We start from the raw sequence: 25,685 nt of genomic DNA on the forward strand, positions 1-25,685 counted from the left end.
GCTTTAACCAGAGGAGCTACAACTTTATAACGAAATTGAACGTAGGATTTAACTTTGTAATCGTGATAATAATGCATTTCAGAATTTAAGTGCATTTCAAGTGTGTTTTACTTAACTAATTTAAGTTTGTACTCTTGTAATGAAATGTGTTGTAAGTAATTAATAATTATGTACGAGAATTAATATGAATAAGTAAAAAAAAAACATGCTTATTAAAGCTTATATATTGAAAATAAAATGGATAGTTTTTGATGTTGAAAGAACATGATCATGGATTGTAGAATCCCAGCTCTTATTTATTTTTTCCAAAGTTATTATCATTCATGAAGTTTTATTGTCTGACCACTGCTAGCGAAAATGTTTAATTTAAAATCGAAAAAAATAATAATTAAAAAAAAGAAAACAACGGATAGTAAATGTCAAAAATTTGCACAGCAAAACTAACGATGTGGATGTCGGAAATTACTTCATAACGGATTCTTATCAAAAATTTTATAGTCGACTTTCATTACAACAACCCCTGTAGTTCGAAAAAGTCTGTCACTGCAACTGAAAGTCGTTATAACGTAAATGCACATCATATTGCATGTTATTTAGTCCTTTTTAAAAATACTGAAGTCACTTTTACCAATTATGTTTCACGTTAAAAGGGAATTCAAAGACGGAGCAAAATAAAAATTAATACAGTTTTTTTTTTTTTTTTATTTGACTTGTTAGAGGGTTTACACAACTTGAAAACGATACACATAACGAAAAACACACTGGAAATAACTGACAGAAATCGTTTTTTTAATTTGAGAACATGGTTTGAAAGCTTTAAAAATGTCGTTTTCTTCGTATTTAGATACTGTTAAAGACTTCAGATTTACGACTTTTCAAAAAAAAAAAAAAAAAAAAAGACTTTAAAGTGTGTTTACCGTTTCTCTACGGTTATCATATTTTTTTCAAAACAGTTTCATCATCGAATAAACTCTTTCAGTGGAAATATTTCACCCGCAGAAGCATAAAAGTTTTAAACATCAGTTTTTTAACAGACAGTCTTAAGAATAACAAAAAATTCCATTGTTTTTACAATAAAATAAAACAAATATTTCGGGCTGTGGCGTTTTCCCCTATACAGTTGCACGTTAATATCCCGGAATACAAGCCCCTAAAAATTTCAATGCCGCAGTCTGTGCCACGACACCCCGCGCCATGGTAGTCACCCCGAGTAAAGAATTAATGCGATATTTCTCACGCGCTTTGGTGGTGACCAAATATGGAAGTGAAATGTCTTGTCAGATGCAGATGTTGAATTTGCGCCGTCCCTTCCATTTCTGAACAAAACTCGCTAAATTTGGCGACTTTACTAAAAATTTCGGCAATTTTTAAGACATCATATTTCGATAACGTGGTCACGAGGGCACGTAGTTTCAGTGCCATAAACATGTTTTCCAATACTCTTTCGAATGCCACCAATTTGGAATTTTTTTGAATTTTCTTGATCGTGATGTTTCCTGGTCAGGATTAAATATTGATCTGTACTATTTTCTGATAAATAAATACACTCAAACAATTTGTTTTGCCTTTTAACTTGTGTTTAAGGTTAATACTCAAATGATTTTTTGATCCTAAAGTTTAAGATGTGTCCAATTTCTCAAAAAAGTTTACTGGCCTAAAAGTTTTTACTCAGACTATATCTATGTATTAAAAAAAAAGTAACGTTAAAAGAAATTGTGAAATTCTGTCTGTGGCGGACCTAGCACCTGCAGCCTTCAAAATTTTGTACAAAATTACTTCGAGCCCCCAGGGGATTTGCACCTGAGGGGGGGGGGTTTCCGAATTTTTCGTAATTAATATTTTTAGCTAAAATTTCACAAATTGCCTATTGAAAGCATGAAATTTTTCCCACACCCTTTACATACTATGTCATTTGAGGGTTTTTTCTGCATTAGATCGAGCTTGTTCCTATTTTCTCAATTAATCAGAACAGTGGATTTAAGGGTTTCTAATTTAGCAAAAGTCCTAGGCCCGGATTCAAGCCCGGAGCTAAAGAGCAAACTATTAGGAACAAAACAGCTGTTTTGCTATGCACAAGAGGCCCGTCCTTATGCTGCGAAATTTGGTACAAGTTAGTTTGGATCCCAGGTCAGGTGGGCTCTTCGAAGCGTTTCTTTAAAAATAATTTTATTACACATATTTTTATAAAGTTTTTTTTGTCTTCAGGTTGGAGTTGGATTTTAATATTTTCTAAATTTATGGGTTCTTTACTGAAACTATTTTCAACGGGGAGGGGAGCGCAATTTTTATTTTGATCTAATCGTAACGTACGTTTTAATTTGATTCATTTTAACAGGCACTTTGAATCTTCTCCAACCAAATAAGATTGCAAAGTAATTTTCGGGGGTTGGTGAGCGGCAGCGAATTACAGTGAAACCTGTGTAAGTTGACCACTTGCGGTGCGCTACTTAAGTGGTCAACTTAAACAGGTGGTCAACTTATAGAGGTTGAATTATAATATAATTCTGTGCCTGAAAATAACGGTCAACTTAGACAAGTAATCAACTTTACAGGTTTTACTGTACATCCAAAATAGGGTATGAAAAAAAATTTAAGATCGAATTCAACTGTAGTTCCATTTGACAGCCAAAATACTGCTTACTGAACGCAGATTCGTTCGCAACATTATTTGCTTATCAGTTTCTTTAAATAGCATTTTAGGTTATTTTCCAAGAAGACACTGGGAAATAAAACCTCAGTTTCTGAAGAAAGTTATCTTAAGTCTTGAACTGATTTCCTTTTACCGGATGTCCTCCCAGGATTTGCTTGGTTTTCATTCTTAAATCAGTTGGCTGTGATTATCCCCTTTCAATATCAGCTGCACAAAATGTAGGAAAAGGATGGCAAATCTGCTCTAGTTTCAAGTCCTTTGAACATCCCTCTGTAAAAAGATCCAAATTATTTTTTTCCCTTCTGAACACTGCTAAAGGTAAAATTTTTGAGGGAGGGGGGGGGGGGGTAGGAACAACGAGAGACTATGTCAGCCTGATCGGAAACTACGAAGTCGGGGGGGGGGGGGGTTGAGTCAAAATTGGAGTAGTAGTATATTATGCGTTATGAGGTTGGAGGGCAAGGGTAGGAGTTGACCTAAAATTTCAAATTTTGTCCTAAAATTTTCATTATTCCCTACTTACGCAGAAAAGTTAAATTTAATCTAAAAATGAATCTTTTCATGATGGTAGTAGCTTGAAAAATAGAGGTTTTAATTTCTTGTTCTTAGTCTTCCACTGAAAACAAATTGATTATAATGAATCAATCCAAAGCTTTTGTTACAAAGTCACTCCAAGATAAAATTTCGTAAGCTGAGGTTTTCTTAGTTTTAGTTGCCGTAAAAAAGTATTCATTTGCATCTTTAAATGATTTACCTGTAATTTTCAGCGATATTTTTGATGATTCTGATATAGTAAAAAGTATCAAATTATCTGATTAGAGTCAAGTACTACATAATTAATTTTAGACTTGCACTTTACTTTAAATCCCTCCTTATTAAGGATATTCTTTCCATCATTCTTTGTAATTCACTTTAATAAAACAACAAGGCAGATAAAGAAGTAATTGGACAAATATTTATGGTACTAGTATGTGGTAATAACTTCTACTTCAAAATGTGGGTTCACTGTGTTGAAGAATAAGATTGAATGCATTTTATTGTAGTTTTCAAGCAAGGGCGCCCATTTGGAGGGGGGGGGGACTTGTGGTGGTTCAAGCCCCACCCCTTCCTTAGAATTAAGAACTTCCTTTTTAGTACTTTTATTTGCAAAAATGTAAACATTTTTTCTCCAGCCGTTAATGAATAAGGTATTAAAAATGTCAGAATTTAATAACTCTAATCTGCACTGAAATCAGTTTCCATGGGGAAAATATCCTGCTAAACCATGGGGAAAATATCTGAGCCCCGCCCCCTCCCCTCCCTTACAATTTTGCAGATGGGCGCCCTTGTTTTCAAGATTAAATTTGAAAGGTTTTATCATCCACTACGAAAATCAAGCGATTACATTTAAGTTTAAAAAAACTTTTTTTTGTCTTAAAATTTTTATCAATTGTGACCTAATTGTTTTTAATAACCGCTCCGACCCCTGTTGGAGGGGTCCGGCAACTAAACTGACAAGAGGTCCGTTTTGGCTCTCAGCGGTCCTGGCATGAAGGTAAAGGGGGGGGGGGGTGCTAAAATGAACTATGACAGTTAAAATGAGTTTCTTTTAGGCAGCTTTCTTAAGATAATTTTTAAGGGATTAAATTTTACGTATTGGAGTATGGGAATACATATCCAGTACGCGGTCGAATACGTTGGAACGTCCTGTCGTAGTCTTTTTTTTTTGCAAAGTTCCTTCCTGCACGATTTTAGACAGTCTGTACGACAGGATTTCTCTCAAAAGACAATTACGCTAGCCTGGCCTGCAAACGGAAATTCCTTGTTTTTCTCGTCGATAGAATGACAAGCGTGTCGACAACGTAGCGACGTCTATAATCAGCGGCGTACGCAGACAAATCAGTTCGGGGGGGGGGGGGGGCTGAGCTCGAAAGTCTTTGAGCTGGGGGGGGGGATACTTATGAACTGGTAGCTAAGAAAAGTTCATGTATCTCTTTTCTGATATCAATACGAATGTAAGATTTCAAAAATACATCATAAAAAAAAACTTGTTCTTTATTATAATTTTTATAATTAATTTTGAAAATTTCGGGGGGGGGGGGCTGTAGCCCTATCAGCCCACCCCCTGGGTACGCCACTGTCTATAATTTATTGCTGTTTAATACATGCTGCAATGCGGAGAGCCCGTTGCACCTTCTAATAACTTGAAATTTAAAATGGGACTATACTTTTGTTTTAACTGTAATACTTATCCTTTTAATTTTTTTTTTACAAGGGAAGCGGGACTTTCGTTTTGTTCTAACTCTGTGATGCTTGTTTTAATCAAATTCATTTAGCTACGGATGAATATCCGTTTTGTTTCAACGGGGTTGTTTCCATCAGTCAAAAGTACTACTTTTAATCACTAAAGTTGATAAAACGAGCCAAAAAAAAAAAAAAAAAAATGGAGCGAGGAAAATCTTTTATTTTCAAGCTTTTTAATTTTTTTAAACGTCCGATTTTTCAAACAAGGCTTGGTCTTTATGATTAACAAGTGATGCACTTTGGGCGCGTATTCCACTGGCTCACGGAATGCTTACGCTTGCTGTCTACCGCGTTTCCGTGGTATGATAATTCAGAACCGAATTAAATATTGCGCTCTACGCTTGCTATCAACCATATCGTTGCCAGTACAAGTGAGTCAAGAAGCGAATTAAATATTGCGCTCTGCGCTAATGGCATGAGTGAATGGTAATTCATCATTTGTGATGTCATGTGCAGAAGCGTAAAAATTAATATTGAATCTGTGCACCGATTAAATTTTTTTAAATATTCAACTTCGTCAAATTGTTTAAAAAATGGTCAGATCCTGTCTTTTTAACCATGCTCTTTCAGAAAAAAATAATTTTTAAATTTTCGAAAACGACCTCATTGTTCTGCCTTTTCTAAATTTATTTTTTCTTCTAGAGGCAGGTGCTTTAACGGGCAGTTGTCACTATTTTTATAGGGATTTTTATTAGTTTCATTGCTTACAGAATGATTCTCTTTTTTTTTGGGGGGGGGGGTTGGGAGGGGGGATATGTTTGTGTACTCAATGGACTTCTTTTGAATGGTTTTAAAATTGCTGTTAGTTTGCTCAATGACTGTTCAGACTTGCGATGATAAAATTATAGTTCATTGGTTCATTGTTATACTATAAGGGGGGGGGGCATGGGCAGGGGCGGATCCAGAAATTTTTGTAAGGGGGTCAAGTTTCAATGACCAGCGTTATACTTCTAACACAAACTAGTATGTTGTGGCCATCACGAAACTTTCTTCTATATTTTTCCTTTTTCTGATCCCTCCCCATGCTTGACGAGGAAGCAATATTCCTGACAAAAACAAAATTACACATGCAAAAACTTGACGACCATCCCAATGTCTGAATTATTGTAAAAGCAAAGCAAAGAGCGAAAATTGAAAGTTATTTTAAAAGCCTTGCTTGAATTAATTACAAATATTTTATTTATTAACAAACATAAGATGGCAACAGTTAAAAATTTTAAATCATTGAGATAATATTTCCATAGACTAATAATAAGAGTAGACCGAGCTTTCTCAGTCTTGCTGATGAAAAAAATTGGTTCATGGATACATCATGTGACTAGTGGAAAGGTTTGGCGAAAACTTTGGCGGCATGGTTGCTAGATGGCAACATTATCTATAGTTTGGCACTCGACATGTATTTTAAGACGTAATGTGTTTTCATTATAATTTTTTTTTTCCAGGTGCAGAGGATTGAACTGTTTTTCTTTTAGTTATGCATTATTTTGACATTCGTAATTAGTTTTTGATCACAGTTTTCAGTAACTTTTATTTCATTTGGAACTCCTACGTCAGCGTTGGCGTGAACGGAATGGCGTAAGGGGCATTCCACGGTATTTTTGACACTATGTAGAGTCCGTAACGTGACCTTTTTTTGCCATAACTTTTTAACTTACCGTTTGATTTGCAAATTATTTTAATTTGAGCTGGTGTGTTGGTAGGAAATGATCAAAATAAAATAATATGCCAATCAAACAGTAAATTAAAAAGTTATGGCAAAAAAGGTTACGTTACGGACTCTACATAAATGTCAAAAATACCGTGGAATGCCCCGTAAACGTTTTACGTTAACGCAAAAATGTACTAATCGGTATCTTAAATTGAAATTGTAGGTAAAAATCTTACCGTTTGCCGATTCTTTTTGGGCGTTTGCATCTTTAATTGCTTAGAGAGTTTTTGAAATTGACTAAAGAAAATGCACAGTACTATCTAAACGAAAAACTCACTATATTAACAAAATATTTACAACTTAGAATAACAAATTTACAAATAGGATTTCATAAAAGCTCATTCTTCCGTGTGTTCCATCAATTCTATTTATTTTATTTCTCGCTCGCGTTGATCGTCTGCTTCGATCAACGGCCGCTGTTGCTAGGATATCCACCAGTCACATGGTTTGGTTTATGAGCAGCAAAAGGGTTGCCATAGCTCGGTCTACTCTTATTATTAGTCTATGAATATTTCCGATCATTTCCGTACAATTAAAATCACGAGAAATACGCAGACGACAATCTATTACGATTTATCTTTCTTATTGTTGAATTAATTCGGAACTCCATCGCTCGAATACGCTACCTTGCGGTGATTTACAAAACTGCCGATGGAACTAAAACATTGCCACGTTTTAGTTCCATGTGTGTCTGTTGACGTAAACACAGGCAGTTTGTTCTGAGTATTCAGTGGCGTACTGGGTCAAAAATGTGTACCGGGAAAAACACTTGACCGGCGCCTTGTTCTATTTTCGTACTCCCCCCCCCCCCCTCCCATTCACCAAGTTCAACTAAAAAATTAAACTTGATGAACTTCCTATCCGAGGAGTAGATAATCTTCAACGCCCCAAGACAACTGAGACTTTTGCGCCCCCCTCCCTTTTTTTTTTTTGTCGAAATGAGAGAAAGTTTTTTACTTCCTTCGGTGATGGTAGAAGGAGGAGTGTTTTAGAGGGAGGGGTGGTTTCGAAGTTAGAACTTCTAAAAATTAAACTTTGGACGAGTTTTTTTATAAATAAGAAACGAGTAAAAAGAGGAATTTGAAGGGGAAGAGGATAGAGAGCGCTCCCTCGTCTATTTTTCGGGATCGAAAAGTTAAAGTTCAATTGTTATCTACAATCATCCTAATAAAGAAGGGGGGGGGGAGTCCGGGGCTCTCCCCGGGAAATTTTTCGAGATTGTAGCCCCTAAGACGCAGTTTTAGACGATCTCTAAATATTATTCTAAAACTGCGATATCTAAAGATTATCTCTAGATTATCTTTGGTAATGTTACGGGCTGAAAAGGTTCGATGATGCTCCCAGACCTATTTCGAAATTGAAACTTTAAAAACGCAATTGTGGATTATATCCAATTATTTTAGAAAGGGTGGTTGGATCTTCCCCGAAGTTGAAGCGGTAAAAAGGCAATTAGACTATTTGCGGTGATATTAGGGGAGGATAGTTTCGGGCACCCACTCTCGGGAATTTTTCGAACGTAACGCGTTTTTCGACGTAAAAACGGCAATTTTTCGCAGGTGAAATCTTAAAACCACGATTGTAGGCCATCTTTGGTAATGCTAAGAGGACGGGCCTTTTTTCCGAGTTTGAGGCTCTAAAAACTTTATTTCAGTTGACTTTCACTGATGTAAGGGAGAGGAGTTCCCGAGAGCTCTCCCCCGAACCCTTTCGAAATTCAAACCCTTGAACAAAATTTAAGACGATCTTTAATGATTTTAGAGCTAGTGATAGGATCATTCCCCCAAGAAAGGTTTCAAGGTTAGCTCCTAAAACAGTTTTTAGACGAGCATTGGTAATATCAGTGGGCAGAGAGGTTCGGAGGCTTTCCTTCGGAAATTTTCTAAAATTGAAATTCCAGGAAAAAATTAGACTATCTTCGACGATGTATTAGGCAGTTTGGGAGCTCCTCTCGGAAATCTTTTCAGAATTGAAGCCATAAAAACGACCATATTTTTAGACCGTCTTTGATGATATTAGAAGGGAAAGGAGGTTCGGGAACTTCTGGAATTTTTAGAAATTTAAGCCCTAAAAACGACTATCTTTGGTGATATTAGGGGGAAGGGAGGTTCAGGGATTTCTAGACTTTTTAGAAATTTTTAGAAATTTAAGTCCTAAAACCGAAATTTTAAACGAATTAATATGATGGGGTGGTTGCGTTTCTGGAATATTTGAGTGGGCGCTCTCCTAGAAGCTTTTTGAAATTGAAAACCTAAATAAGTAATTTTAGGCCGTCTTTGGTGACTGTAGGCGATGTGGTTAGGGAACTCTTCCTCGGAATTCTTTCAAAATCAAAATTAAAAAAACACGCTTCTTGGCTACCTTTGGCGACCAAAAACGAAGGAATATAAGGTTCGGTTACTTCCCACTCTTCCGCTTTCTTCTCTCTTTTTACGTAATTGTTTTTATTATTGGTAAAAATGTAGTGGAAAACGCTCCCCTAGTTTTCTTTTCTAAACCCATTTGAGTGCTTTAGTTTTTCGAAAATGAAATTTTAAATTTCCAGTCTGATATTTTCATTTATTTGAAATACAAGAGTTTGCGACTCCAAAGAGAAAACTTTTCACATTTTGGAGTGATGTCTCTAGAGTCTTTTTTCCCCTCCACTTTATTTTAATTTAAACATCATGCCTCCTAAAACTCGGGATAAAGTTTCGGTTTACCTTCACGTTAAAACATTCAAACACTAAGAACTTATTATTAATTCATTGCATTATTTAAATCTCGTTCACTACTTTTTTTATACTTGTTTTGTTATTTTATTTTAACTTGTTTTCTTTTTAAAATATATTACAGCGGCCTACATAATGCTATTATGTTATTTATCTATTCATTTTTTTATTGAACTAAATGTCGTAATAGGTTTGTAACGATACGCTATTTTTTTTTTTTTAATCAAAAGTGTTTGAAACGTATAATTTCAGCGGACTTCAGTTAGGTAAATTATTATGCAAGAACTTGGATGTTTCTCAATAATATGCAAATATTTCATTTTCATTTTAAATTTGGCAGAAAAAATACTTTTAGTCACTTTTATTCCTTTAGTTCATTGATTATTACAATTTCAACTCTTAAAGATTGCGAAAATTTTCTTCTTTTTCCTTTTCTTTTTTTTTTTTTTTTGCTGTTTTTAATCACTTTCAGAAATTGGCGGCTCCATTTCTGAAAAAAAATGGTGGATGTTGGCGACGACCCTAAGCGCTTCTTCAAAAAAGTTTCGAAATTGAGGTCTTTACAAAACATTAGATCATCTTTAATAAAGTGAATACGGTGGTTCGTCCCCGGAAAGTTTTCGAAATTTAAAGTTCAAACATCGTATTTGAAGGCCATTTTTGCTGACTAGAAAAAGACATGCGTTTCAAAACTTTTCTGTGGAAATTTTTCGCATTTGAAGTCTTAAATGACATAACTGTATGCTGTCTTTGATAACTTTAGAGGACGGGATGGTGTTCGGGGACTCTCTTCTGGAAAATCTCGAAATTGAACAGCTAAAACGAAATTGTAGACAATTAATTATAATTTCGGGAATTATAATTTCGCTGAAGGTAGGGTGGCTTCTCTAGTAAGTTTCTGAAATTGAAGTCCAATATGCTAAATTTCAAACGATCTTTTATGATGTGGGTCATCTAGGTGCTATCCCCTGAAAATTTTCGAAATTGAAGTACTTTAAATGGAAATTTTGGCGATCTTTAATAATGCTGGGGTAAGGCGTTGAGTTATATCTCTGGTATCCAAAGGAACTATGTGCGTGTGTATGTGTATGAGGCTGCAGCCTCAATCCCCGTCCGCACTTAGCGAAACCGAAGTTTTTGCCTTTCTTTTGCTTTGTTGGAAGCGTCATCAAGACAACATAAAAAAAAAAAATTACCTTAGCCCCTCCCTTTCCCCCATCAGGACTAAAAACCCTGGCTTTGTCACCGAGTTATTGAGAGATGGACGCCGTACGAAAGTTAGATGTCCGAGATAGGCGCCTTGGTTCAAAAAAATCTGGAAGCCACGGCATTATTCAAAATTTTTAGGGGAAAGATTAATAGTTTCAACTGAGTTCAAGTCAGCGCTGAATGGCTACTTATTGTTAGATTCGCGAATTGATACTTCAAATTAAAAAAAAAAAAAAAAAAAAAAATCCTCTGAGGTCATTTTTTATTTTAAAAAAAAGGAGGGGAAAACTCTGCAGCCATTTTATTCCTTGGGTGAAGGAGGTAGATTCGGATGGGAATGAAAAAAGCATTTTACATGAACGATTTTGATTAAACCGATGGATGGAGGTTACTTTGATTTTAAAAAGGGATGGTACGTAGTTTTATGATGTTAAGTCGTCTCATTTGTTCAGCTCATACGATAAATCTTATGGTACCAAGCGCCGCAATATCCGGTACAAAATTCATAAATAATAATAATAATAATAAAAAGACAGGCGCCGGCGCCCTAAGGCACCGGCGCACCGGGAATTTTCCCGGTATCCCGGCGGCCCAGTACGCCACTGTGAGTATTTATTAACGCAATCGATGTGTCTTAGTTTGCTTTCAGCTACAGAAATTAATTCGTCCCCTAAGAGTATTCTCGAGCTTCTCAAAATAATGTTAGTTTTCCTTATTTCTTTCAAAAAAGTATTAAATGGTGGACGCGTAAACAAGAAAACTCTGGATTAACAAAATTGGATAACGTTATACCAGGTAAAATTTTTTATTGTATGAATTTGTAAGAATATGAGTTTTTTTAATCTTAAATTAATTTAACTAATCATATTTTACAGCAGCATTTAGTTGGAATGGACAGTATGCAAAATATTTTCTTGGATTTATTATCGTAGAACAAAATGAAAAATGTTTAACCTAGAAAGAATTTACTTTATTCCTTTTATTCTCAGCTGAAAGGTTTCACCAAATTTGTTTAGGGTTATAATTTTGGTATTGTGCGAGCAAAGTAGCCTTGGCGAGATTTCGCGTTTTTAGTTAAACCATTTTTAATTTTTATCATGAGTGGAATAAAATGGTAGTAAGATTACAGAATTCGATAAGTGAAAAGAAATAATGGTCAATCAACTGAAAAGAAAACTACCACCATATATCCGTGAGAATTTTGTTGATGATTTGCATAACATGACACAATTAAATCGTAACTCAGAAATTAGAAAAATCGAAACAGAAAATTTTTAAATGAACCGATTCGGGAATTCGAGAGAAATAACTAAGCTACAAATGGAAACTAGTATATTGTGGCCATCACGAAACTTTCTATATTTTTCCTTTTTCTGATCCCTCCCCATTCTTGACGAGGAAGCAATATTCCCAACAAAAACAAAATTACTCATGCAAAAACTTGACGACCATCCCAATGTCTGAATTATTGCAAAAGCAAAGCAAAGAGCGAAAATTGAAAGTTATTTTAAAAGCCTTGCTTGAATTAATTACAAATATTTTATTTGTTAACAAACATAAGATGGCAACAGTTAAAAATTTTAAATCATTGAGATAATATTTCCGGTCATTTCCATACAATTAAAATCACGAGAAATACGCAGACGACAATCTATTACGATTTATCTTTCTTATTGTTGCATTAATAAAACTATTTTTATTCGCAAAAAAAAAAAAAAAAAAATCAACACCTCTTGGAGCGATTGGCGTCAAAATTGAACCAAAGCCTGTTTACATATGGATTCACATATATTCCAAATTTCAACCAGAACGTAGCATTACTTCTTGAGATAGGGCACTCACAATGGAAAAAAAGAACGGGCGATTGCGCTACCCCCCCGTTTTAGCTGTTGACACCAAAATAAAATCAGCTCTTATACCCACTAAGGGCTACTTGCCGATAAATTTTTCTTTCATTCCGTTCATTATTTCTTGAGATACAGCAGTCACAATTGACGACAAAAAACGTTCTATAGCTCAACCCCCGTTTAAGTTATTGACACCGAAATTGAATCAGCACCTGTTCCTGTTAATACCAACATATGGACCAAATTTTGTTTGATTCCGCCAGTTACTTCCTGAGGAATAGCAAGCACGCGTAACTCGAAAAACGTCCCATTGCTCCACCCCCCTTGGAGGAATTCGCGCCAAAAACTAATAGGCACAAGTTCACATAGGGGCACATACGTGTACTAAATTTCGTTCGATTTCATGCGGTAGTTTTTGTTGTAGAGCGGCCACAAAAAACTGGTCACACACAGACGTGACACACATACACACACACACACACACACACATACACACACATACACACACACATACAGACAGACAGACATTTTCCAAAAATGGTCGAAATGGACTCAGCACACCTCAAAACGTTCGAATCCGTCAAAATTCGAAATTCGAAAATTTGCACGAATCCAATACTTTCTTCTATATATTAGATATAGAAGAAAGTAAAAAAATAAGCTCTAGCCAAGCAAGGCAAAGAAGTATCATCTTCTTTCGATAATAATTTGTAATGTCACAATGAATTTTCTAGCATTAATTGTTGTTCTTGTCAGGCCACAATTATTATTTAGTTTTATCAAGAATCGATAAATATCGAATTCAACATCATGGAAATAGTAAAGTCAGACCAAACAACGTAAGTAGAAGCACAAATTTGTAAATTACAGCTGTAATTTACAAATTTGTGCTTCTACTTACGTTGTTTGGTCTGACTTTACTATTCAGCACAAAGGTATTTATTTATCTTATCATGGAAATAGCTGCTTAGAACTACGAACTACGTAGTTTGCATTAATCTTTGACATTTAGTAATGCTTCTTGAATTCTCATTTCTTTCTACGTGGGCCAGAATATCCACAAGACTTTGAAAATTAATTTAAAAAGAATAAAGCGAAAAAATCATACGTACGAACAAAAATCACAACACTTTTAGCATTTTCTTCGTTACCATGTGCGTTTGTTTTAGTTTTCAATTCCGCCATTAGACAGTGACTTCAGTGCCCCCTACAGTTCGTTGGAGTTGCGAATAAAGCTATTTTTATTCGCAAAAAAAAAAAGAAATCAACACCTCTTGGAGCGATTGGAGTCAAAATTGAACCAAAGCCTGTTTACGTATGGATTCACATATATTCCAAATTTCAACCAGAACGTAGCATTACTTCTTGAGATAGGACACTCACAATGGAAAAAAAGAACGGGCGATTGCGCTACCCCCTTTTTAGCTGTTGACACCAAAATAAAATCAGCTCAGCTCTTATACCCACTAAGGGCTACTTGTCAAAAAATTTGTTTTATTCCGTTCGTTATTTCTTGAGATACAGCAGTCACAATTGACGACAAAAAACGTTCTATAGCGCAACCCCCGTTTGAGTTATTGACACCAAAATTGAATCAGCACCTGTTCCTGTTAATGGCAACATATGGACCAAATTTTGTTTGATTCCGCCAGTTACTTCCTGAGGAATAGCAAGCACGCGTAACTCAAAAAACGTCCCATTGCTCCACCCCCCTTGGAGGAATTCGCGCCAAAAACCAATGGGCACAAGTTCACATAGGGGCACATATGTGTACCAAATTTCGTTCGATTTCATGCGGTAGTTTTTGCTGTAGAGCGGCCACAAAAAACTGGTCACACACAGACGTGACACACACACACATACATACACACACACAGACACAGACATTTTCCAAAAATAGTCGAAATGGACTCAGCACACCTCAAAACGTTCGAATCATTCGAAAATTTGCACGAATCCAATACTTTCTTCTATATATTAGATATAGAAGAAAGTAAAAAGGATCAGTTAAGGGGGGGGGGCGCAAGGAGGTGGCGTACCTCCTTATATGCTACGGAGGCCCCCCCCCCCAAATGTGATCAAATTTCTTATTTCAAATTTTCTCCTAACCCCTCCCTTCCCTAAATTTTGTACAACTTATAACATGTATCTTGGTGCAAGTTGCCTTAAATTTTCAGTAAGTCATATTTCTTTAGGTAAACAAGCTGGACACGTTGTCGTATCAACTTTGAATATATTTTTCTTTTAAAAATTATAATAGAAATCTCAAAAGAGCAATAGCCCAGTAACCGAACTCAGTCAATCCTTTGAAATATGACATGATGAGAGAAAAAATACCTTGCAGATAGAACCCCCCCCCCCCCAAAAAAAAAACATTGATTTTATGTACTATTTTTTCGGATTTGAAAATTGAAGTTTAGTAACAATCATGATACAATTCATGCCACAGGGGGGTCAGCTGACTCTTTGACCCTCCCCTGAATCCGCTCCTGGGCATGGGTGCCCGTATTTGTAATTCTCAGATCTGAAAAAAAAAAAAAAAAAAGTTTCAAGGCTTTTAATTTAGAGAGAAAAAACTTGCTTCCTTTTTCTGTTTACAAAGTAATAAAAAAAAGTTTGATTAGTGAAAGTTTTCATTATTAACCATGTTTTGAAACTTTAAGGGTCTAATCTTTTTAAGGGAATTCATAGCTACGTTTTCTTTAACAGGTGAAACTTATTTATAATACATTGTTATAATTCTAAAAAAAAAAATCAGTGCAGATTGAAATTATTCAAGTTTAAAGACGTTTTTTACTTTCTTCTATATCTAATATATAGAAGAAAGTATTGGATTCGTGCAAATCTTCGAATTTCGAATTTTGACGGATTCGAACGTTTTGAGGTGTGCTGAGTCCATTTCGACCATTTTTGGAAAATGTCTGTGTGTGTATGTGTGTGTATGTGTGTCACGTCTGTGTGTGACCAGTTTTTTGTGGCCGCTCTACAACAAAAACTACCGCATGAAATCGAACGAAATTTAGTACACATATGTGCCCCTATGTGAACTTGTGCCCATTAGTTTTTGGTGCGAATTCCTCTAAGGGGGGGTGGAGCAATGGGACGTTTTTCGAGTTACGCGTGCTTACTATTCCTCAGGAAGTAATTGGCGGAATCAAACAAAATTTGGCCATATGTTGGTATTAACAGGAACAGGTGCTGATTCAATTTTGGTGTCAATAACTCAAACGGGGGTTGAGCTATAGAACCTTTTTTTGTCGTCAATTGTGACTGCTGTATCTCAAGAAATAATGAACGGAATGAAAGAAAAAATTATCGGCAAGTAGCCCTCCCTTAGTGGGTATAAGAACTGATTTTATTTTTGTGTCAACAGCTAAAAAGGGGGTAGCGCAATCACCCGTTCTTTTTTTCCATTTTGAGTGCCCTATCTCAAGAAGTAATGCTACGTTCTGGTTGAAATTTGGAATATATGTGAATCCATATGTAAACAGGCTTTGGTTCAATTTTGACGCCGACCGCTCCAAGAGGTATTGATTTTTTTTTTTTTTTTGCGAATAAAAATATTTTTATTAATGCAACAATAAGAAAGATAAATCGTAATAGATTGTCGTCTGCGTATTTCTCGTGATTTTAATTGTATGGAAATGATAGGAAATATTATCTCAATGATTTAAAATTTTTAACTGTTGCCATCTTATGTTTGTTAACAAAAAAAGTATTTGTAATTAATTCAAGCAAGGCTTTTAAAATAACTTTAAATTTTCGCTCTTTGTTTTGTTTTTACAATAATTCAGACATTGGGATGGTCGTCAAGTTTTTGCATGTGTAATTTTGTTTTTGTTGGGAATATTGCTTCCTCGTCAAGCATGGGGAGGGATCAGAAAAAAAAAGAAAAATATAGTTTTTTTTTTTTGTGCTATGTGACGTAGTTGTAAAAGCATTTATTTTCGCAAACCGCCGCGATCGCGGAAACTTTTTTTTCAACTTTCGGTTCCTTTCGTGTAATATTCCCAAAATCAGGAATCTTCATTTTTGCGAGAATTATGGCTCCCGGAAATAATTATTTTCATAGGGTTTGCTAACTGGGTGCGAAAAAAAAGCAATTAACTTGTCCAATGAATTAAAAACGAGGGGTCTGCAAAGTTCGAAAATCTGTTTGTACCCTGCATATGCTTATTGCAGAAGTTGACCTTATCATCCCGGGCCGCATGCCGTTGCCCTTTCTCCGGAGTGACCTTTCGCGACTCGACATTTCGAAAGGGCTCCTCTAAAACATTTCGGGAGAAGGAAAAAAATCGTGACCTTTTCCCCCGAAACGCAGAAAAGAGGGAGAGGGCAAACTTCTGGATCGCGTCCCGAGCCAAACCGAACGGACCGCGCTGCGTTCCCCTGTTGCGCCGACGGCCGCTGACGTCACGTTGCCATGGCGATGACTGGGCCACCTCCAAAATGCCAAACGTCACACTGCGCGGCCCTAAACGAGGAGAGAGGGGTCTCGCCGGACGGGAAGAGGTTCTCTCCTCCTATTCCTTTTGACATCCTTATTGCCGTGGTGGGCTTGTAAGCGGGTTGCATAGAACGAGATTGGCTTATTATCGTCTGCAAGGGCCTCGTATGGTAAGTTTGGAATCCAACTTTTTTTGTTCGCCGCATTTTGCAAGCGAAGGAACTTTGAAAACATCTCTCTCCCCCCTGCCCCCCTCCTTAGCATAATTTTTGAAAGAAAAAAAAAACCTTCAGGTGTGATTCCTGCGAAAAAGTTTTCAAAAAAATTAATTATGCTTCCTTGCGACCTATAAAACAGCGGGGCCCGGGGTAAATTTGAAGTATTGCACTTTTTAAAAAATAGATATTGTGCAAAAAATGAGTTTTCGTGCTAACAAATTTTTAACTTTTCTAGTAGAGTTAATTAACGCTATTAATTTAATATCATTTGCTTTTCTTATGTATTTTTCATGCCTAAAAGATCCCCGCTGGAAATGGAAATGTGACAACTAGAAGTTTTCTATTCCATTAAAGTTTACTTGCTTTGCTAACTTTTAATTCATGTTACTGCTCATTAAAATGTTACTAGTAAGTAATTTTGTTTTTTCGCTCCATTGCTATTTTTAATGCCCTTTATGGAACTTGACGTTTCTTTTAAAAAAAGCTTCCTCCGTTAGTTTGGTAATGAGATTTATCGAAATAAGTGCAAAAAAATCGACTTGAAATGTTTAGCGAACTATCGTATTTGTGGTCAATGCAGGGGGAAAAGTGCTTGTTTTCTAACAAAAGTACGGGTATCTTTTTGTTAAAATGTTATCTTTAACTAAGTTCAAATTAACAATTAAAGGGCTTGCTGCAAAAAGGACGTACTCCAATTTTCAAAAGGTCCGCATTGAAGCTTAAAACACAAATCATTCTAAATTGTTTAATTTTCATGACTTCTCTTTTATAATAACTGTACTGAGAAACATACAAGGAGAGTTATTTAAATTTTAAAAAATTGATTGGTGCTTCCATCTCTGTGTAGACCTTTTTAAAACGCTGAAAGTGGAGCTACCTCTGTTTTGCATTAAGCTCTTCAAATACTGAGGCAAGGAGAAGTCAAAGGACGGAAGTGAACTTGTTAAAGTTTTAAATAACTAGGGGGCTTCTCCCCCTGCTCGCTGCCGCTCACCAACCCACGAAGATTTTAAGTGCCTGTTAAAAAGAATCAGTTACAATGCGCGTTACCATTAAAACAAAATAAATCACGCTACCCTTCCCGTAGAAAATAGTTTTAGTAAAACACTCATTAAAAAATATTAAAATCCCACTCCAACCCGAAGATGAAAAGAACTTAATAAAAATACCTGTGACAAAATTGTTTTTAAATACACGCTTCCAAGAACACCCCTCCGACCACAGTTTCCAAACTTATTTGTACCAAATTTCACAGCTTAAGGGCCTCCTGAACAAAACAAAACGGCCGTTTCGTATGTTTCAAAAGTCGCTTTCAAATTCGTGGTCTCTAGTAACGTATCTCTGAGCTTGAATTCAGCCTAGGACATTTCGTTAAAATAGAAACAGTTATATCTACTCTTCTAATTTATTGAAAGAATTGGAACAAGCTTTATTTGATGCAGAAACAAAATCTCTTTTGAACGACATAGAATGTTATGGGGCGAAAAGGTTTGAAATTCTTTCACCCCTTTAATAGGCAGTTTACGTGAAATTTGAGCTTAAGAAATTAATTACAAGAAAAAAAGAATTCGAAATTTAAAAAATAAAACCCAATGTGCAAAAAACAGGAGCTCGAAGTAATTTTGAACAAAATTTCAAGGCTGTAGGTGTTATGTTATCTTTTGGACGCAGGACCGCCACAAAATTTCTTTGACCTTACTTTTTTTAATGCTAGCCTTACCCACACAGCGATGCCCGTGCTAAAAATTTAAAGAAAATCCGTTGAATTAAAGAAAAACAAATTACCTCAAAATTACATTTGCAGTAGCATTCAAATGTAAAAAACTCCATAATTCATCGCCAAATTCGCCAAGCGACATTCTAATTAAAAGGAAAATCAATTAACATACGCTCAATGTATCTTTACTAATAATAAAGCTCAAAGTCTCTCTGTCTGGATATCTGTAGGATGTCTGGATCTCTGTGATGCGCATAGTGCCTAGACCGTTCGGCCAATTTTCAAGAAATTTGGCACAAAGTTAGTTTGTAGCATGGATGTGTGCACCTCGAAGCGATTTTTCGGAAATTCGATTTTGTTCTATTTCAGTTTAAGAACATTTTCCGGAGCAAAATTATCATAAGATGGACGAGTAAATTACGAAATTATCATAACATGGAATTGAAGAGCGAATGAACATAGCCAATTGGCAAGAAATTCGTCATCCATTATTTCTAATATACAGGCGAACCGAATCACCTTTTAATTTTCAACTACGAGCAAAGTCGTGCGGGTACCACTAGTTTAAAATAAAGTAATAACAGTAAAATATTCATAAGCAACAAAGGCAACTTCCTCAAATGTTTAAAAAGAAAGTAATTGAAAAATGGACCTAGTGTTATAGTTGAACATTGTCTGGAAAGTGGACCTAGTGTTATAGCCATTTTTCGAAAGAAAAGCCTTGAAAATTGGCTCAATTAGAATCGCTTTTATCTCCTGTTCTAATTAATTGAGAAAAATTTAACAAACATCATCTTGTTTGGGAAGGAAAACCCTTTCCAACGATATATAATGTTTGGGGATGGGGGGATTTTTTACCTCCTAATTAGCCGAAACTTAGCTTAATTAGTTATATAGGAAAAAAAATGATTCGAAATTTAGAATTTCGGCTTCGAGGTGCACGGGCCCGGGGTACGTTCGAATTTTTGTGCCAAGTTTCAGGGCTGCCGGTGCTATGGGGTCTTCTGGCCATCGGGTACAAAGAAACACCGTCCCCTTTATATATAGAGAGAAAAGCGTATAATGTGCAGAAACGTCAGGAAGCTTTTATTGAAAAGTTTTTCTAATTCCTACTGTTTAGTAGCACTTGCCAGTGCTACTGCAGTGAAATCCCGTTACGACGAATACCAATACAACGAAATATGTTTCAAAAAAAAAAAGATTCCAATTCAATTTCCATTGCATTGCTTGGATTCTATTACGACATTCCCGCTTCAGCGAACAAATATTACGGTTTCTTGAAGTTCGTTGTAACGGGATTTCACTGAAGTACCAACTCTTGCCCCAAAAACAGATGAATTTCTCTTGCCATTTGAACTGGTTATTACCAAATTTTTAAATTTGGCACTTGCTGTATTTTGAGTCGAGTAGAACTGGAAGCAATTTTTTTCGGTATTGCACGGGAAGAGATTCGCCCCGTCGCCCCTCTCGGTACTCTTGCGACAGCCGACTTCAAAATCGGGTTGCTTTTTTACATCGGGTCTCTGTTTCCTCCAGGAATGTTTGTATATCCAAAATTTCAGACATTTGCAAAAAAAAATTTGGGCTGACAACACATTCTGCAACTAAAAAATTGAATTTTTTTTTTTGGATAATGGTTTAATTTATATTCAGGGTTCGTACGGGTCATGGAAATCCTGGAAAGTCATGGAAAAAAAACAAACAAATTTCAGAGCTGGAAAAGTCATGGAAAATTAATATTTTCATAAAAGTCATGGAAATTTATTTCGAGTCATGGAAAAATGTCTTGGGCAGCAAGAAAGCAACAATCTCAGCAGCGTTTCTTAAATTATGTTCCGCGGAACCTCAGGGTTCCACGAAGATCTCTCAGGGGTTCCATGAGACTTGAATGTTTTCATTCCACATCTTTCAAATTTCTCACTTTAAAAAATCGATAAAAAACGCTTTCCCAAAATTGAAAATAAATTTACTTTTACTTTCGTATACTAATCTGAGCTTTAATACCCATCAGGGTTAGCCACTATAGGAATAGTTTTATTTGTCACCTGATATTGTGCCTTTAAGATTCAACTTCGAAATTTTTCCAAGATCAGTCATAAAGCACCTCTTTCTGACTTTTAAACACTTCAATTTCGAAAAAAAATCCGGAAGAAGCTACTGACCTCCTAATATTACCAAAGATAGTTTAAAAGTGACTTGAACGTTGCAAAACTTAAGGACAGCCCAAATTCTCTTTCCTGATCATTAGCAAATGTTGCCTAAAATTACGATTTTTGACGTACATTTCAAATATTCTATTTTTAATACCAGCCACTCTCCCCAGTATCTATGGCAGCTGTTGAAAGTACAATTTTAACATTTAACGAGTGAGGATCAATTTAAGTCAACATAAACATACAATGACATCTAAGTCTGATTTATAAATAACTTTAAAATTTATTTTCCTAACTAAGAAAATATTTTAATCATCTAACTCATACATAAATTCTGAGGTTATTTATCCCTTTCAAAAATACTCAGAATCACAAATAGGCATAGGTGGCTCGTACGAGGGGGCAAGGGGGTAATTGCCCTTTCACTTTCAACGGTAAAGGGACTTTGCCCCTCCACTTTTCTTAAGTTCAAAACTAAGAGTCGAATGAAAAATGACAGTGATAATCTGTTCACGTGTTTAAAGAAAGAACTGACTTAATAATTGTTTGTTTTATGCTTTTTTCTTGTTATTCCGTAAAATTAAAATGAAACTTAGATTTTGTAGGAGGGAATCTTCTGAGGCCATCTGGTCCCTCTTTTTGAGTCCGTTTCTCGAATTTTTGGAAGAAGGTCAATTCATTAATGACGTAAAGTTTCAATTACCCCCTTTTTGAAGAAAAAATTTAGCTTTAAGGGTGTGTCGCCCTCCAATCCTGCCTACCCCCCGCACCTCCTTTGACCCCCTACTTTTTTGGGGCACAGCCGCCTATGCAAATAGGAGTGTTTTGGTATTTTATAATAAGTAATAATTAACGGTTAGCAATAATTACCATGGTTTATAATGAAGTCTAATTATCAATTTAACGACATAGTGTGGTAGTCTCTTTGAGATAAGAACCTGGGCTCCCTCTCAAACAGAATCTTAGCTACGCCACTGCAAACTATTGACAAAAAACTAAGAGTTCCACGAAAAAAGTGAGCATTTAAAAGGGTTCCATTGATCAAAGAAATTAAGAAACGCTGCCCTCGAGGGTGCTTTTGGGAGTCTCTTAGTCCAATTTGGGGGTTTCGTTCTTGAGGGAGTGCTTCGTATTTGAGGGGGATGTGTCACGCTCTGCGAGAGTTGGGCTCCCCTTTAAGTTAGGAAGTGTGAATTAAAAGACGATTATGAAATAAATACAGAAAATGAAGAAACCTTAGTGAAACTTCGGTTAAAAACAAAAATTCCCTATGTTCATTGATTGGAAGCTCACTGCATGGTTAAATCACTGTAAAGCTGTAGTCGGAAAGATGTTTTGAGTTGCTCACTAAAAGAAAAGTTGGTTTGGAACCAATTTAAATTTCGCATTATTTTTACAATAAACTAAATATTTTGTGGAATTCCCCCCCCCTCCCCCACCTCTCATTTCCCCGTAACTACTGCACAGGTTCAGTGGTTAGACATGTTTATCCTACTCGATTGTTGAATCACTTTTTATTCAGCCTCCTAAAAAACTTAAAATAGAACCACATACATAATCCCAGCTTTTTTAAAAAGTATTTTGATAACTTTTTGAAAATTTTCAATTTCAAATTTTAAAAAACGTCATTAAAAATGTTCTAACTGTCATGTACCCAAGTGTTAGTTTTTTAAGATGTTACGAATTTACGAAAATTATATTTGAGCGTTCACTCATTGGTCTGACTACCTACGCAGCCAAGCTTGACCTATGTTTTGATGTTAGCTGATGATCGGACACGTGACAAATTGATTTTCGAAATTATGTGTTCACTAGTGGTACCCGCACGGCTTTGCCCGTAGTAGAAAATAAAAATGTCATTTGGTTCGCCTGTACATTTACAAATAATGGATGACGAATTTCTCGCCAATTTGCTATATTCATTTGCTTGCCGTGTTACGGTTCCACGTTATGATAATTCCGTAATTTATTCGTCCACGTTGTGATAATTTGCTTGGTAAAATGTCCTTACAATTGGAATATAAAAAGAACAAAATCGAATTTTCGAAAAATCTCTTCGAGGTGCACAACCCCATGCTAAAAACTAATTTTGTACCAAATTTCATGAAAATCGGCCGAACGGTCTATGCGCCTTACAGAGATCCAGACTTTCAGTTTATGATTAGTAAAGAAAACAAAGATTTGTGAATTTCATTTTGAAGTGATCTCTTTTGATTTGTCCTTCTGTGTCAGGTGACCAAAACAGCATGCTGTATAGTTAACACTAAAAGCAACAACAACAAACAAAAAAAAAAAAAAAAAAAAACCGGTGAAGGGGGATTTCAGCTGCATTAGTTCCTACATGTGTATTGTCAAACTAGAATAGGCAATAGGGTTAAAACCAAAAGTTTTCAGCACTTTATACCCCCCCCCCCCTTCGCTGCGAACTAGCGCGTGAAACTGACAAGATGTTAATTTTTACCTCTGGCGATACGGTTTCACAGAGTTCAAAAGGGGGGGGGGGGGGTCTCTCCCGGCGCTCAAAATTTTTTGTCGCGTGTGCAGTAAGACTTCGTTTATTCAGATTAACTGGAACCAAGGACAATCCGAATAAACCAAAATCCGGATCATCTGTTTGGTATGGCAAATAACAAAACAATTCTTCAAACGTACTTTTTATTACAGCAAAAAACAATGCTTTGAAATGAAGTTACGTAGGATGGTTTCGCCACATTCATCACTGTCACTGTTTTACCCAAACAGTTTTTCATTTATAGTTCAGCTGGTGTCGGATGTACGCCGTGATGTTCGTTAGTGCTGTAATTTATTGCGCAATCTATGCAGGCGTTCGTGTAATTAATAAAAAAATGTTTTGCGCATTTGCAGTTCAGCTAGTTTAAATATAAAACTTTTTCCAAACTCCACAAATTTGACCCGGATTAACCGGAAATCCACATAAACGAGGACCGAATAAAACAGGTTCTACTGTAGTATAATTGCTTTTGCTTTAAGTCTTTTTAAAGCGCTATGATGGATTACTTATCACTAAAATCTTGTTAGACAATCATGACAGTTTTTTAAAAAATCTTGTAATCGACAAGCGTTGGGATTCAATAAGCTATTTCGAATGCCAAAAAAAAAAAAAAATCCCTTTAATTTAATGTTTGTTATCGTAATAAATCAACGGATTTTTCTATGCGACTGCTTGTTTGATTTTTGCAATTATATTTCTTACTCTTGATGTTGCGCTATTTTCAGTATTGTAGAGAGATTTTGAATAATCTGTTCACGAACATTCAATGTGATTCCCCATTATTTAACCCTTTGTAAATTATTTCGCCTTTAATCATAAAAAAATGAAACTGAATACACCTGTTTAAGTTTTGTTGCCGTTTCCAAATGCTAATGAAAATAAAAGCAACTTATATCGAATCGCCTCGCCTCCTCTCAGGTCACCCGAGTTAGTTAAATCAAATCTTATTGTGATTAAAACTGGGTGTAACTCATTTAGTCTTCAATCAAGAAAAACGGCTAACAACTTGCATGACGTATTTTTGAGAACTTCATTTGTTTTTTTAGTCTACGCTCTCGTATTAGCCTTAATACAAATGAGGGGGGAAAAGTCTCTAAAGTCTGTACGCTGACCTCGGATAATCCAAACAAAGGGGGGGGGGGACGATACTTAGTGTGTACGATAGCTAAAATGTATGCCGACTGCCGATAATCGGGAGTTTACTGTACTTGTGTTTTTATTTTATTATGCCATATTAAAATAGAAAATGTGGTTCTATTTTATGTCTTTCGTGAAATGCAATCGCACTAACATTTGACATCCTAAATTTATCTATATTTAAAATTGTATAGTTCATTAAAAATAAGTAATAAATTTATCATTCCAAAAGCAAATAAGAAAATGGCTAATTTGGTTTATCTTGAGAATAATTGAGAACTTGTTTCTTTCATGATAGTAACATGAAAGGACCAAAACGCACACACAATCAGTATCAGATACTGATTGTGTGTTTTCATTAGGAAAACCTTATTTTGCTCTAAACTTTTAAGCATTTACTTTTTCTTTTTAGGCATCGAGGGTCAAGTGCCATTCAGATCAGCAATATACCAGAACAGTACCCATGGGATGATTTTTCCCGCTTGTTGTCTAATTTTGGAAGCGTCCAACATTCTGAGAAAGGTAATTGTATTTCGCATTGTATCATTTCAATTGAACTGACCCTTACATTTCAACATAAGCGGGGTTTCATTTGGAAAGAAATGAGCGTTTTTTGGAACCTCTCAATTTCCCATCATCCCATCCGTATAAAAAAACCCTTTGCAAAGTTATTAATTCTTAAAGCAGACCCTACACAAAAATCTGAAGTTCAGAAAGGGAGTCTAGCAATATTAACAGTAAAAAAAATCCTGTAGTGTTAAATATATTTTAAAGTTGCTTAATTTATTTATTGTATTTTAAGCATTGGTATCTTTTACTCTTAAAACTAAAGCCCCTAAAATTAAATTAGTATAATATTTTCATGTCAAAATTCCGAGAAAAGGCTCCTTGCAAAAAAAAAAAAAAAAAAAATCCTGGATTAGTCCCCGACTGTCCCATGAAAAGCGTTGTTGATAAAAAAAATCTTAATATCAATCCCATAACTTTCTTTTAATCTAACTTTTGACTTAGGCGTAATGCACTAACAGGGTTTCATATAAAGTTTAAATTTTAGGAGGAATGTCCCCTTTTAGCACAGATTTTAGGAGGGCGAATT

General features: G+C 35.7%; 1 protein-coding gene across 2 annotated transcripts in view; it reads left to right on the top strand.

Annotated features, from left to right (window-relative positions):
• LOC129219891 (insulin-like growth factor 2 mRNA-binding protein 1) overlaps window positions 1-25,685 on the top strand; it is a 91,376-nt gene that overhangs the window by 25,191 nt on the left and 40,500 nt on the right. Inside the window, exon 3 of one of the 2 annotated variants that reach the window (XM_054854205.1) lies at window positions 25,002-25,111. In XM_054854205.1, the coding sequence (XP_054710180.1) occupies window positions 25,002-25,111 (110 nt within the window). Of the gene's footprint in view, window positions 1-24,999; window positions 25,112-25,685 lie in introns of both variants that reach the window. The other variant, XM_054854206.1, reaches the window with a different exon arrangement.

The sequence above is a fragment of the Uloborus diversus genome, chromosome 4 (assembly GCF_026930045.1).
Source record: "Uloborus diversus isolate 005 chromosome 4, Udiv.v.3.1, whole genome shotgun sequence".
Classification (NCBI taxonomy): domain Eukaryota; kingdom Metazoa; phylum Arthropoda; class Arachnida; order Araneae; family Uloboridae; genus Uloborus; species Uloborus diversus.